The 14,827-nt window shown below is 52.1% G+C and overlaps 2 protein-coding genes across 9 annotated transcripts in view; one reads left to right on the top strand and one right to left on the bottom strand.

Moving 5' to 3' along the window:
* Nucleotides 1–1,641: 1,641 nt before the first annotated feature.
* Nucleotides 1,642–9,971, top strand: ZNF687 (zinc finger protein 687). The gene is made up of 10 exons (XM_080916206.1): nt 1,642–1,742; nt 2,901–2,996; nt 4,512–6,643; nt 6,790–6,968; nt 7,280–7,456; nt 7,580–7,742; nt 7,898–8,218; nt 8,310–8,422; nt 8,552–8,693; nt 8,802–9,971. Exons 3-10 carry the CDS (start codon nt 4,529–4,531, stop codon nt 9,291–9,293), a joined length of 3,702 nt encoding a protein of 1,233 aa, XP_080772332.1. The 5' UTR covers nt 1,642–1,742; nt 2,901–2,996; nt 4,512–4,528; the 3' UTR covers nt 9,294–9,971.
* Nucleotides 9,972–10,127: 156 nt separating this feature from the next.
* The window catches only part of PI4KB (phosphatidylinositol 4-kinase beta), a 32,096-nt gene continuing 27,396 nt past the window's right edge, over nt 10,128–14,827 (bottom strand). For 6 of the 8 annotated variants that reach the window (XM_080916437.1, XM_080916436.1, XM_080916440.1 and 3 more), the window contains 4 exons: nt 12,372–12,504; nt 11,999–12,119; nt 11,391–11,453; nt 10,128–11,008 (listed from right to left, as the gene is read on the bottom strand). In XM_080916437.1, the coding sequence (XP_080772563.1) occupies nt 10,827–11,008; nt 11,391–11,453; nt 11,999–12,119; nt 12,372–12,504 (499 nt within the window). In that variant the 3' untranslated portion in view covers nt 10,128–10,826. The remainder of the gene's footprint in view (nt 11,009–11,390; nt 11,454–11,998; nt 12,120–12,371; nt 12,505–14,827) is intronic. The other 2 variants (XM_080916441.1, XM_080916442.1) reach the window with 1 other exon arrangement.

Raw genomic sequence — 14,827 nt, 5'->3', positions numbered from 1 at the left:
GTAGTAGTGTAGCCCCACTTACTAGGCAGTCAGGACAACTTAGTGGAAACCCTGTCCTCAAAAGCGAGAGATAGGGTACAGTATAGCTTCCGTGTTCCGAGTGCATTTGCCTGGCGTGTGCGACTCCCGACGTTCAATAACCAGCATCACCAAAACAAAACAAAAAACTCGCCAACTTGCTATGTTGGTGGGTTGCTTGCTTAGACTGGGTGAAGCACTAGGTTCCACTCTCCCAACACTGCAAAAAATAAAAATAAAGCACAAATGTAAAATCCCTTTTCGTTTGAAACGGCTGCGGTCGCGGTGGGCGGCGGCGGCGCGCGGCCAGGGTAGAGCGTGCGCCGGGTAGCACACTGGGCGTGCAGATGGATCCTGCAAAAACCGGAGGGAGCAGGTGGGCGAGTGTCAAGGCAATTCGTCTCCCTTGCGACTCCGCCCCCTTTCCCGCCTCCAAGGGGCGGGGCGGCAAAGCGCGGGAAAGCTCAACGGGAACAGCGTTGCCAGCTCGTGCCGGGGGCGGAGAAAAAGAGTTGGCTGAAATGGGAAATAGGTCTGGGCGCCCTCCTTCTCTGGCGTAAGAGGCCTATCAGCATACTACCTTAAGCTCTCCTTGGTTGTGGCCCAGGCCACGCCAGCACTTCCCAACGTCACCTCCCCCACTTCCGGTCGCAGCGTGTCCCAGGTCTCAGGTCTCGGTGGTTCCGGTTTCTTTTACACTGAATCCCAAAGTCTGTCCGGCTCTCGCAGAGGGACGGGCTGTGCGTGGTGCGTATGCCCTGAGGCAGGCGGACGCCAGAACCGCATACATCCGGATTAAAAAGTCTGTGCGAGGAACGCGAGGCAAGTCACCCCGATGACGTAATGTTTGGGGGTGGCACCCCATTTTGTGACCCCCAGCACCACGTCCTAGCGATCGCGGTTTAGCCAGAGGAAACGGCATGAACACTTAAAACACCCAGGTTCCGCACGGAGCCGACGAGGTTCCCCTAGACGCGCCGCCCTACAGCGAGAGTTCCTAAGTTTGCATACGTGAGGCACAGTGTCCAGCCTCGAGCGGCCAATAGAGAGAGGACGGCCACGCGTCTGAGCTAGTCACCCCTCGCAACCCAAAGCGGAGACTAAGGCTGGCTTCTAGCTAAGCGACAGCGGCGGTGGCCAATGGTTTACGGGCTGCGCAGACGGGGCAGGTGGACTCTGGAGCAGCCAATGGGAAGAGGGTTCTCCACAGGGCCCAGGCCCTTGGTCCAATCGCGGTGAGAAGACTATGAGGGGCCAGTTCCGAGCGGGGTATGGAGGGCCAACCCCGTACGGGGCTGGGTGGGGCTTACGGTTGACCGACGGGTCCATTAGCCAATGGCGAGTATGAAAGCGGGCGGCCCGGACTAGGAGCGCGGAGGGAGCTGAGGGAGAGGGGAGGCCGAAGCAGAGAGAAGCAGGAAGTAGCGGCGGCCGCGGGGAGGGCGGCGGTAGCGGCGGTGGCGGCTGGAGCTGGGGAGAGGCCGTAGGGTCTCTGCCCGCAATAGGATCGGAACAAGTAAGCATGCTCGCGGCAAATACCCGCCCCTGGCTCCGCCCCCCGGGGGGGCGGGTAAATACCCCTGCCCCTCCCCCACTTGGTCAACTACCCCCTTCTCTGTGCCGCCGCCCCCCGGGGCGGCTGCTTGCCTGCCGGGGTCGCTGCCTTCTTCTTCGAGGACCACCGGTGGGAACTCCAGTTTGCTGGAAGCACTGCCCCTAGCCTGGTAATGTGGGAGGGGGTTCTTGGACCCCTAAGTCCTGGCGCTCCTAGACTGAGAGGCAGTCGGAGTGCGGCCGGGGGACTTGAGGCTGCGGGATGTCGCGACCTAAAATGGTGTCCGTGCTGGGCGGTGGGGGCGGGGGAATTGGGCCCAGCCGGAGAGGAGCCTGCATCCCGACCGGGTGCTGGTCAGCGTCCGGGCCCGGGCAGGACTCAAGCTGGCGCCTCGAGCCTGGTGCGCGCCTTGCAGTCACTCCGATCTGGAGAGAGCTTCTGGGGGTCGGAGCCGGGGCAAGCTGCGAGGCGCGCAGAGATGAAGGGGACCAGGTTCGAGTCGGGACTGACCTGGCTTCAGAGCTTAGAATCATGCAGGGACCGCCCCCTCTTATGTCTCCACTCCCCTCGCGCCACTCCCCACTGCCGGGGAGTCCTGGTCCCCGATGTGCAGCGCCGCAGATCGTAAGGGCCTGGTCTCGCCGAGGCCCTGCTTTGAGTTATTAACCGGTGAAAGTGAAAGAAGCACCACTTGCCTCAGTTTACCCTTCAGCTTTTTAATGTACTTCTCGTCCCCTACCCAAAACCCCGAACTTACTTTCCGCGCCAGTCCTTGGCAGATGGCTGGGACTTAAATGCCGCCCGCTGCCCAGCTTGGCCGCAGCCTAATCGCCCGCGGCCGCGCTCTGGCCCCTTCGTTTAGCTCTGCGCTGTAGGCCTTGGGCAAAGGGCAATGGAGTCCCCACCCGACGCGTGTCTGCTCACCCTCTTCTTGTTAAGCCCCTTCTTTTTGCTTTTGGAGAACAGAGGAGGAAAGTGGGTAGGGAGATGGCAGCTCCAGAGGCCTGGCGGCTGAGTGAATCTTCATTGGCCTTAAGCCTCTGTGCTTGGCCCACTGTCTGCTCCAGGTGGCTATCGGATGACCTCCAAGTCACTTGCACGCCAGAGGGAGGTGGTTGGGAGAGGTAGGCTCGCAGGTGTTTTCTTAGTCCCCATTGGTTTGTACTCCACCGACCCACCCTGCTGGGAGCTCCCGACCTGGGAGAGCTGAATTAAGAGGGACCTAGTGATTCATCTGGGTTAAAACTAAGGGTTTTGTTCAAACTCAGACTCTGTGGAATTAAGTAAAGGGGTAATGTACAAGGAGGACTATCCTTTCTTCCTCTAGTTGGTACCCTTGCCCCCCACCTCCATCTTGGTCCGTGGAATGCCAGCCGCCACCTGCTGGGACTATCTCCAGTTACAGTCTGAAGGCTGGAAAGAGGTGAGAGAATTGGCCCTGGGAAATGGCTTGCATCCAGGGCAGGGAATGTGTAAAGGGGAGCGAATTTGTCTCTTTGTTGAGTCTTCCTAGATACAGAATTACTTATGGTTGAGAACAGATAGAGGCTAGAGCTTGGGTCTCCTACAGTCTCTCAGCTGGCCTCCTTGTTGCTTTAGTGACACATAAGTCTTGTGGGACTACCACCTCCCTAGGCCAGGTTAAGGTTGAGGGAGAAATCTAGGCTACTGTTACTCAAGAAGGCAGAATTTAAGTTAGAGGGTGGACTGGGTGAGGAGCTTAGAGCAGAAATGACGGAGAAGGAGAAGGAGGAGCTTTCCCCAGTGTGGCAGCTGTGTTGGATCAGCTTGTCCCCTAGAGTCTTAACCCTGAGAGAGCAACAGGAGGGAGGAGGGAAAACACTCTGGGGAAGGTGAGCAAGCAGCAGGTGTTTGTGACAGGAGCGAGGACTCAGCTGGGGCCCTGTGGCTATGGCCCCCTCCACCTCTTTCTGTGTCTTATTCTTTCTACCTTGAATCTGTTTCCCTTGCTGACCATGCTAGGGCTCTGGTTGCCAGGAGGAGCTCCAGATCTTTCAGATATGGCTTTAGATGACCTCTGACTCTTTAACGCTGACCCTAACCCTAGGTGGCCAGCTCAGGCTTGACCTCACGTGTCCTAATTTGGCCCAGCTGCATTAATAAATTGTATTCTGGGTTTGACACTCACACAACTTTATGTTTAGAACTTTGGTGAGTGGGTTACTTGTCCACTCTTTGAAACAGCAAAAATAAGGCAATGGAGTAACTTGCTTGAACAGCAGTGATAAACCTAAAGGCAGAGCAAGGATAAACCTGAAGTTTTAGCCATAATTACTGCTCTATGTGTAAATGACCTTTCAGATCTCTATGGACCCTCCAGTTCATATTTCATAAATAATAATGATCCGTGTTGACTCAAGCCCTGACACCTACAGCATTATGTCTGCCATCCTTCTTGATATTCCTGTTGGTTGATTGGTTCTGTGAGGCACAGGAACAGTTTATCTGGTTTCAGCAGAGACTATCTCTGAGAACCTTCAACTTTTTTTTTTTTTTTTAAAGATTTATTTAACACAGTTGCTCTCTTCAGACACACCAGAAGAGGGCATCAAATCCCATTACAGATGGTTGTGAGCCACCATGTGGTTGTTGGGAATTGAACTCAGGACCTCTGGAAGAACAGTCAGTGCTCTTAACCACTGAGCCATCTCTCCAGCCCTTCTCTTATTTTTCTTTGTATTTCTAAGAATCTCTTTCTAGTTTTCTCTGGACTTTGATTCTGGCAGTATCTAGTGTTTTCCCACTAACCTGATTTTAGGGTTTGGCACACTGAATACTTCAAGCAGCTCTCTAGGATTCACAATATGATGGAGATGTGCCAAGTTGGAGGGGATTAATACAGAGTACTGAGAAAGGGAGGTTCAGGGTCTAGATATCTGGGATCCTAATTTCTCCTTACTCTTACTGTTTTCATTAGGTCTGGGACCTGTCACTATGGGGGACATGAAGACCCCTGATTTTGATGACCTCCTTGCTGCTTTTGACATCCCTGACATTGATGCAAATGAAGCCATTCACTCTGGGCCAGAAGAAAATGAGGGACCAGGAGGCCAAGGGAAGCCAGAACCCAGTGTAGGAGGTGATTCTAAAGACAGAGAAGCTGCAGCAGCTGCTGAGAATCACCCTGAGAGTCCAGTTGAGGCCTCTGATCATGGCCTTCCACAACCACCGGATACGTCTACAGTCAGCGTTATTGTGAAAAACACAGTGTGTCCAGAGCAGTCTGAGACCCTGACTGGGAATTCAGGAGAGGAAGAGACTAAGGCTGGGGATGTAACTAAGGAAGGACCTGTGGGGTCTTGTCTGATGCAAAATGGATTTGGGGGTCCTGAGCCATCCCTTTCAGAAACCTCCCATTCTTCTGCACCTGCCAGTGGGGGTGCCTGGAAAGAAAAGGCTGTGGGAGGCAAATCATGCTTGGACCTCTTTGCTCATTTTGGGTCTGAAGCAGGAGACCACTCAGATCCCCTACCTCCTGAACCTTCCCTACCTCGGGATGGTGACATGGCCCCACCTCCTTTCTCCACTCCTTTTGAACTGGCTCCAGAAAATGGCTCAACCCTGCTGCCTCCTACTTCTCTCTTGCCTCAAGGGGCCTTGAAACAGGAAAGCTGCAGCCCTCACCATTCCCAGGGCCTAACCCAGAGAAGCTCAGGCTCCAGCCCTGAGGCAGCAGGCATCCCTGCCAGTGTCTCACCCCCACAGGTGGCTGGGGTGTCCTTTAAGCAGTCTCCAGGACACCAGAGCCCTCCTGCTTCTCCTGTAAAGGTGCCCAGCTGTAAACCCCTGAAGGAAGAAGATGAGGGAACAGTGGACAAGTCTCCCCCAAGAAGTCCCCAGAGTCCCTCTAGTGGAGCTGAGGCTGCAGATGAGGACAGCAATGACTCCCCTACCTCCTCCAGCTCTTCTAGGCCCCTCAAGGTGCGGATCAAGACTATTAAAACATCCTGTGGGAATATCACACGAACTGTGACCCGGGTTCCCTCAGAACCTGACCCTCCTGCCCCTTTGGCTGAGGGGGCCTTCCTGGCTGAGGCTAGCTTCCTGAAACTGTCCCCTGTAACTCCAGCCCCTGAGGGTCCAAAGGTGGTGAGTGTCCAACTGGGCGATGGCACAAGGCTGAAAGGCACAGTGCTGCCTGTGGCCACCATCCAGAATGCTAGCACTGCAATGCTCATGGCAGCTAGTGTGGCTCGCAAAGCTGTGGTGCTGCCAGGGGGGAATGCCACCAGCCCTAAGACTATCACTAAGAATGTGTTAGGTTTGGTGCCCCAAACTCTGCCCAAGGCTGAGGTGCGAACAGGGTTTAGCCTTGGGGGTCAGAAGGTAAATGGTGCCTCAGTGGTGATGGTACAGCCTTCTAAGTCGGCTACTGTGCCAGGCACAGCAGGTGGCTCAGTGATCTCTCGAACCCAGTCCAGTCTGGTAGAGGCCTTCAACAAGATCCTCAACAGCAAGAACCTGCTGCCTGCTTATAGACCAAACCTGAGTCCACCGGCTGAGGCTGGTCTGGCCCTGCCTCCAACAGGCTACCGCTGCCTTGAGTGTGGAGATGCCTTCTCACTGGAGAAGAGCCTGGCACGGCACTATGATCGCAGAAGCATGCGTATAGAGGTCACCTGTAACCACTGTGCCCGTCGCCTGGTTTTCTTCAACAAGTGTAGTCTACTCCTGCATGCCCGTGAGCACAAGGACAAGGGGCTTGTCATGCAGTGCTCACATTTGGTCATGAGGCCTGTAGCCCTTGACCAGATGGTGGGGCAGCCAGACATCACACCCCTACTGCCTGTGGCTGTCCCACCTGTTCCTGGACCTCTGGCCTTGCCTGTTTTGGGCAAGGGGGAGGGGGCTGTCACGTCCTCTACCATCACTACAGTTGCCACTGAAGCTCCTGTGATGCCACTCCCAACAGAGCCCCCTGCTCCCCCTACTGCCTCTGTTTACACGTGCTTTCGCTGTCTGGAGTGTAAGGAGCAGTGCCGGGACAAGGCTGGCATGGCAGCCCACTTCCAGCAGCTGGGCCCTCCTGCGCTTGGCTCTACCAGCAATGTGAGTTGGTTCTCATTTCCCTTCTCTGGGGGAAGGGACAACCAGATTCTGTGGAGGAATCCAGGAAGGTATTGGGAACTTGCTTAAACAAAGGACTGGGATACAGGGCACCCCTCATCAATTAACCTTGTTTAACCTCTTGACAGGTGTGTCCGTCCTGCCCCATGATGCTCCCCAATCGCTGCAGCTTCAGTGCCCACCAGCGCACACATAAGAACCGACCCCCCCACGTCTGTCCTGAGTGTGGGGGCAACTTCCTGCAAGCTAATTTTCAGACCCATCTTCGAGAGGCCTGTCTGCATTTCTCTCGCCGTGTAGGATACAGGTGCCTCATGCTCAGTTCCTCATTCAGAACTTTAGGTTCTGTTTGTTAGCAGTAACTTTACTGGAGAGCCGTCATTTTTCCTATTGTGTTGACACACCCTATATACCCTGCCATCAAGTCATGTTGTATGGGAGCAGGGGCCAGCAGGGTACCTGGTGGAATTCCAGCTCTGCTTCTCAGATCTCCCTTTCTCTGCCTTGCTCCTTTGTTGATTTCCTTTTGAAATTCACCTTGTCTTCAAGAATGAGGTGGGTGCTGGAGATGCCTCTACCTCACTGTAGTACCCCCCCACCCCCCACTTCTTTTCCAAGGTGTCCCAGCTGTGCAGTGGTGTTTGGGGGTGTGAACTCCATCAAGTCCCACATACAGGCATCACACTGCGAAGTTTTCCACAAGTGCCCCATCTGCCCCATGGCCTTCAAGTCGGCACCCAGCGCTCATGCCCACCTCTACTCCCAGCATCCAAGCTTCCTCACCCAGCAAGCCAAGTGAGACCCGGGGAGGGAGCGTGGTGGTGAGGTGGGCTGGTGAAGGGGTGGTGGGCTGGAGGGTTGGGTGCAGGGAAGGGCTCTGCTGTCCCTTGTGTTTATACTGACCCTTCTGACCCACAGGCTGATCTATAAGTGTGCCATGTGTGATACTGTCTTCACTCACAAACCCCTCCTCTCCTCACACTTTGACCAGCACTTACTGCCCCAGCGTGTCAGTGTCTTTAAGTGCCCGTCTTGTCCTCTGCTTTTTGCCCAAAAAAGAACCATGCTGGAACATCTCAAGGTACAGGAGGAACAAAGGGCTAGGGAATGGCTACTGAGCTGGCTGTGTTGACTTGAACTAGGGTCGTATAACCTGGCAGTGGGGAGCAAGGGGGAGTGAGGACTTTGGCAAAGCCAGTCTCTCCTCCACCTAGCCATCTTCCTGTCTTCTCATAGAACACTCATCAGTCTGGACGTGTGGGGGAAGAGGCAGTTGGGAAAGGGGCTGGAGGTGCCCTTTTGACCCCCAAGACTGAGCCTGAGGAGCTGGCTGTGTCTCAGACAGAGGCAGCCCCTGCTACTGAGGAATCTTCCTCATCTTCTGAAGAAGAGCTGCCCAGCTCCCCTGATCCTCCCCGCCCAACCAAAAGAGCCCGACGGGAACTGGGAAACAAAGGTGGGGGTGGGGGGTCTGGGGGCTGGACTTGTGGCCTTTGTCACTCCTGGTGTCCTGAGCGTGATGAGTATGTGACTCACATGAAGAAGGAACATGGCAAGGTGAGCTCAGTGTACCTTGGGAAAGGTGGGGCTGGAGGGTAGCCTTGGGGTTGACCTGAGTGACTGAAAATTTCCACCCTTTGCTTTCTAGTCAGTGAAAAAGTTCCCTTGTCGCCTGTGTGAGCGCTCCTTCTGCTCTGCCCCAAGCCTGAGGCGCCATGTCAGGGTCAACCATGAGGGAATCAAGCGAGTTTATCCATGCAGGTAACCTTTATTCATTCCCTCCCAGGGAGTACCTGGCCACCTTCCGCTATGGCAGCCTTCCTTAAGAGCTATGGGTCTTGGTCTTTGTCTGTGCCTCTGGTGCCATCTTGCCCACTTTACCTCTTCTAGGTATTGTACAGAGGGGAAGCGCACCTTCAGTAGTCGCCTGATCCTGGAAAAGCACGTCCAGGTTCGGCATGGCTTGCCTCTTGGGACCCAGTCTTCTGGCCGAGGAGGCTCCCTGGCTCGTGGTTCTGGTGGCAGAGCCCAGGTAAGAAAAGGGCTTCTTTGTTATGTCATGGGATTGAGAAACTAGTGAGACCTTGGTCTCAGGAAACCAGGGTGATGGTGAGGCCCGGTTTCTTCCACTTTTCTCCAGGGGCCAGGACGGAAGCGCCGCCAGTCTTCTGACTCATGCAGTGAGGAGCCTGACAGTACAACACCACCAGCCAAGTCCCTGAGGGGTGGCCCTGGGTCAGGAGGCCACGGTCCTCTGCGCTATAGAAGCAGTGGCTCAGCAGAACAGAGCCTTCTGGGGTTGAGGGTAGACGGTGGCACTCAGCAGTGCCTTGACTGTGGTTTGTGCTTTGCTTCTCCCGGCTCATTGAGCCGCCACCGGTTCATTAGCCACAAGAAGAGACGGGCTGGGGGTAAAGCCGGTGTCGTGGGGATGGGGGATGGGGAAGAGGAGGCTCCTCCATTACGCTCAGACCCAGAGGGTGGGGACTCACCTTTACCTGCTTCTGGAGGCCCTCTGACTTGTAAGGTATGCGGCAAGAGCTGTGACAGCCCTCTGAACCTCAAGACCCACTTCCGCACTCATGGCATGGCATTCATCAGGGCCCGGCAGGGAGGCAGTGGGGACAACTAGGTCCCAGGCCTCAAGATTGACCAGGTCTCTTCCCTGGGACTTGGGTTTCACTGCTGCTGTGAGCTCCCTGGGCTGGGAGTTTAATATTTACTTCTCTCTCCAACCCTGAGGGAAAGGCTTTTGAGGATTCTAGTGATTTGCACCCCCCTTCCCTCTTGGGTTTGGTCCCTGAGTCCTACTTAAGTGGGCCCTCCTTTTTTCCTTTGAGTCCAACACTAATGCTTTTGCTACAGACTCCCAGTAACTGTGTGGGAGGATGGGACCTTGGCAAGCCTGCTAGACAGGCACAGGGACTGACTGAAGGATGTACAGGGTCTAACTTCTACCCTTCTACTATATTTCTTCAGGCACAGACCAATATTTCTTCCTCTGCTGGGTTCTGCCCTAGTATCCCCTCCTCCAACACTCATTGGCACTAACACCCCCACCCCAATCCCCGCAGTGCCTTCCATTTGTCTTTTCCCCCAGAAATTTAGGGGTGGGGGGTTGGTGGGGATGAGTCCTGTCAAGTGGGGTCCAGGGAGAGGAGAGGACAGGCTCTCAGGAATCCTTTATTGTAGTAGTAATACTAACGTGGGAGAAAACCTTCCATTAAAACTGCTTGTGGCTTAATCCCCACTCAGGCTTTTCTTTTTATGTGAGTTGGATAATGTGTACAGCTAGGGAGGGGTGAGTCAGAACTGGGGAAGCCCTTCTCAGGGAAGAGGCAGTATTGACAAAGACAGATGGAAAAAGCAATCTCCCTTCATCTTGTGTGTTTGGTGCCTTTTGTATGCCGGACTTAACCCTTTCCAAGCACTGCCTCCCCCAGAAGCAACAAGACACAGATGGCTAACTAAGGACTTTATTTCAAACAAAGATTAAAAATTAAAAAAAAAAAAAAGAGAGAGAGAGAGAGAGAGAGCTATTTCCCTGGGTGTGAGGAAAGGATCAGGGTAAGAATTCCCCCATGGCTAAGCCAATACCCTCAATACATTAGAGGGATTGTGTCAGTTCCCTTCCTTACCCCATGATGGGGAACCTCAGCAAGTGCAGGACCCACCTGTCTGGAATGTGGGCTAGGAGTCATCCCCCGGGCAGGGGGATAGAGTTGGGCAGCAGCATGGCCAAACATAGGATTAAGTCCTAAGTACCAAGAACCCATTCCTCCCATCTTTCTGGGAAGGGACCCAGGGAAAGTGAAAGATGGTTTGTAGAAAAACCTCTGAGACCCCTGAGGGGAAGAAGGCTCCAGTCCTCCTCATGTTCATCACCTCTGTTCTCTGGAGGGCAGTGAGTCCTGGGATCTGTCAGGTGGTAATACTGACACAGCAGGAGGTGGGGAAGCCCCAGCAAGTCTGGACCCCTTGGTTGGCTCTCCTACCCTCTGGCAAGCTCTCATGGTTACCACATGATCCTTTGTATTTCTCGCCTTCCGTTTCCCTTGGGTAGGTGGTTAGGTAGGTGGGATTTTGTGATTTAGGTTTTCTTAGGCAAGGGTCCTCCTAAGGAGGGTGCCTTCATTCCCACCACTTCTAGGCCTGAAAAACGGTGTCACATGATGCCATTGGTGAGGTACTGGAAGCCATCGTAGAGTTTGGTGGTTATGGACCTCATACTGCCATCCACCATCTGCTCCACCAGCAGCTGCAGCTGCTCCTCAGTCATGCTCATGTGGAACCTCTCTTTGAGGTTGCGAATGGTGCTGGAGCCATGGAAGCAAGGAAGCTGAGAACCTGGGAGGAAGCAGTAGCAATTAAGGGTCATGGACAATTAGGAAGGCAGGCCAGTAGTTAGTAGCCACAGGCAAAGAGCTAGAGGTATCCAGAAGACTCCTGCCCTCCCCACCACCGGGATCCTTGATGGTATAGACCAATTCTGCTTGTGCAGAGAAAAGTAACAGGAACCCTTGTTTTCAGCCCATCTTATCCCATACTCCTTAGTTCCTCTGTAGGTGGGAGTATGTGAGCAGGATAGGGAAAGGCAAGCCCACAACTCCCCCCCCCCCCCCCCAGTAAGCATTGGAGAGATGTCTTAGGGCCCAGAAGGAAGGCTCTGGGAATGGGCCCTGCACTTATCTGGTTGCAGGCCTCTGCCTATGCTAGGTCTGACACTCACAGATGACCTGGGCCACCGTCACCACGGGGCCAGACAGAGATGCTCCTGAGCAACGACGGCAACCTGTGGGGTAGGGGCAAGGATGGGGAGGAGGAGACTGGAAGCTCAGGTAGGGTAAACATCTGGAGTGAGGGGAATAAAGGGGCCCAGAGGAACTGGAAGAGGAGGGAGTCCTGTTTTCACTGAGAGGGACCAAGGAAGTGGCAAAGTGAAAAGAAAAAGAGGCAGGAAAGATGACAGCAGATAGTGGTGGTAGAGGTCAGGGCAGTCAGGCCAAGTGTAATGGGAGAAAATTGGGTAGAAGTACCAGAAAAGGGTGAAGGAAGGAGACTGAGAAATATAGTTGAATGGAAGAATGGAAAAACCAGGAGGCTGAAGGTGGGTCTTTTCCCCCATGAGGGTATCTGAGAGTTTTCTGCTGTTCCTTTTTTCTTGCCCCACCTCCAAAACCAGTTCTGCCAGGGTGAAGAATGTTCTAAAGGGGAAGTGGAGAGACCCCACGAGAAATGTTCCCCCACCTGAGTCTTAAGGTAGAGAACTTCCTAAAAGTTCTGAGTTGCAGACAACCTAACCTGAGGCCCCCAGGCCAGGGCCTTCGAGAGCCGCACCTTGCTGCATGATCTCCACAATCTGTACCACCTTGTCCATGTGCTTTCGAGCAGCAATCAGCCCTTGCAGCATGAGCATCTTATAGTAGTTGAACATATCACCGTTCAGGCCGCCCATTACCTGGAAGAAAGGAGAGTGTGTGCACAAAGGAATTTTGGTTGGGTCCCTTTCCTCTCAGAACTACTTTTCTTAAGACAATCATGTTAAATTTCACTATCTTCACATTTTTCCCCCCATAACAAAGCTCCCAGGAAATCCTGCCTAATCCTGACTTATTGCCATTTCTGTTCTGTCCCTAATTTGGGGGAGCCCATCAGCTCCTCTTAGAGGAAGAACACACTGACCCCTGGAAACACCTCTTTTTTGACTCACATCCACAAATTCTGTGGTCAGCTTAAAGGCTGATGTCTCGAAGCCCAGGTTTCGGGGTGAGCTGGAAAGGATGAAGCCAAAGTCGATGTGGATGATGTGACCTTCTGCGTCCAGAAGGATGTTCCCATTGTGCCTGAGGAAGAGGCAACAGTAAGTTTGGCTTAGGTTGGATCTCAAGCTGCAACACTGGCCTCACCAAACCGGACGGGGAGGCCCCAGCCATGTTTCCTGTTGCTTACAAGTCTGGGTTAATTTCCTAGGACTAGTAACAAAAGGAAGTTAGAAAACTATGAAGAAAGACTGGGGTATGAAATTCAGTTATTATCAGCTTAATAAAAATAGTTTTAAGATTATTAAAAGGCTGAGGATGGTAGAGTGCTTGCCTATAATGCTTTTTTTCCTGCTTTGTTCCCTAACACAACATAAACTGAGTGTGAATAATGGCACATGTCTGTAATTAAAGCACTTTGGAGTTAGAGGCTGAAAGATCCCAAACGGAGGGTCATTCTCAAATACAGAGGCCAGACTGTATTTTCGAATCTTCCAAATTGTAGTACCCAGACTTAACTGACTTCAGTAAGCACAAAGGTGAGAAAGGTCTCTGAGGCTCCAGCAGCTAGCTGTCTGAATGAGGGAAGATCCTCATTCACAGTCAGTTTACCGGCCTTTTTTTCTTTTTTCTTTTTTTTTTTTTTGAGATAGTCTCACTATGCAACCTCATAGTCTGATACTATATACAATACCAAATTGGCCTCGAACTTAGTCACCTGCCTCTGTCTCCCAAGTGCTAGGATTATTTTAATTCTTAACCAGCCCATGGGCAGAACCAAAGTCCCATCAGTAGAGAGCAACAATTAATTTATTATTTTATGTTCATATATGTGGGTCCACACAGGTGCACTTGTGTGTGATGGCTACTGTGTAGCCCTGCCTAGCTGGTCTGTACTCACTAAATTAACCTCAAAGTCTGAGATCACCTGCATGTGTCTCCTCAGTATGGGGATCCCTAGGGCAGCTTGCACAGTAAATCCCTTGGTTTCTGCTTTCCCACCTGGTATTAAAGTGTGCAATCATGTCAGGGATTTTCATGTAGGTTCTGGGGATTGAGCCCAAGTATGATTTTATGGTAATAACTATGGACTGGAGTTATTCAGGCTCTCCCCTCTCCTGAAGATATGTTGTACTGTTAGCCCAGGCTGGCCTGGAATTTACTGTTGTGGCCCAAGACTGTCTCAGCCTCCCAAGTGCTAAGATCATATGATGAGCCATCATGTGTGCTAGAAAAACTAGTATTAAGTAGTATGAGGGCAATTTACTTAAATAAAAAGCCTTAGGAATGGTATACTACAGGCCAGCTGTAGGGGAAGATGAGTTAGAGGAGATACCTTAGGTCTTTGTGATTCCCACATCAGTGTCAGTAGGAACAATTAGCATGCTAAGCATGTGAGGCCTGGCCTATTCAGCATGACCAGTCTTTCCGCTATCAATAGCAGCTTTGTTAGGCCAAGCACTCATGCCCCAGCTGAAGGCCACCTCTGAGTTGGTCAGACTGGCTGAAAGAGGAGGGGTAGAGAAAGCAAGACCCATCTGAGTTGTGGGAAAACACTAACAATGTAGCAGCACCCACACGATCTAGAGAGCCTAAACAACTCTAGATGTCTACATCCAAGAGAGAACAAGGGATTCCACCACCACTCACAATGTTCCAAAGCTAGTGATAGGCAGTTTCTCTTATTCTGTTAACTACCTGGCCAGGCCTAGCTTCTACGTAGAAAGCTGCCTTGACATGGAGGGTTTTGTTGTTTTTATTTGTCTTAATTTACTGTTTCTGATTTGTCTTGACAGTGACTGTTTTGGATAAATTTTTTTAATGTATTTATATTTTACCTTTTAAAACTCAGAACATAACAAATTCCACTTGCTGGAAATTCATACTATTAGAAATCCCTGAAGTACATTTAATAAAGAGGTAAGTTTCTTGGTCACACAGTGGATATGCTTTTTTCAGTTCCTCCAAGTGACACTTGTGTCAAAATTTCACTCCAAACTTCTATTAAGATCTTATTGCTGGGATACCACCAGATGGAACATTTTCCAGAAATAAGAGTGAATGAAGAACTGAATCTTAATAGAATTGGATCCACCCAAGTGGTAATACCTAGAAGTCATTTTTGTCCAAATGGGTCCTACCTTTGTTGAGCTAACTTATCCTTGATAGGCAGAGACATCCACAACAGTGCACAGCCAAAAAGCTGGTACCTCTTTGTAGCCTCAGCTATGGATGAAACTTTCATATTCAAACTAGACATGTGACATAGTAATAAATCATATGCCTTAGCTGGGTTTGTGTTATTGATATGTTTAAAAAATTCTGAGACAACCTTACGTACCCCAAGCTGTCCCGGAGCATATGAGTATGACCCTGAACTTCTGCTGTCTCCCCAGCGCGTGCCACT

The sequence above is a fragment of the Micromys minutus genome (assembly GCF_963924665.1).
Source record: "Micromys minutus genome assembly, chromosome: 4".
Taxonomy (NCBI): domain Eukaryota; kingdom Metazoa; phylum Chordata; class Mammalia; order Rodentia; family Muridae; genus Micromys; species Micromys minutus.
Note: the sequence above shows the minus strand (reverse complement) of the source record. Positions and strands in the feature narration are given on the sequence as shown.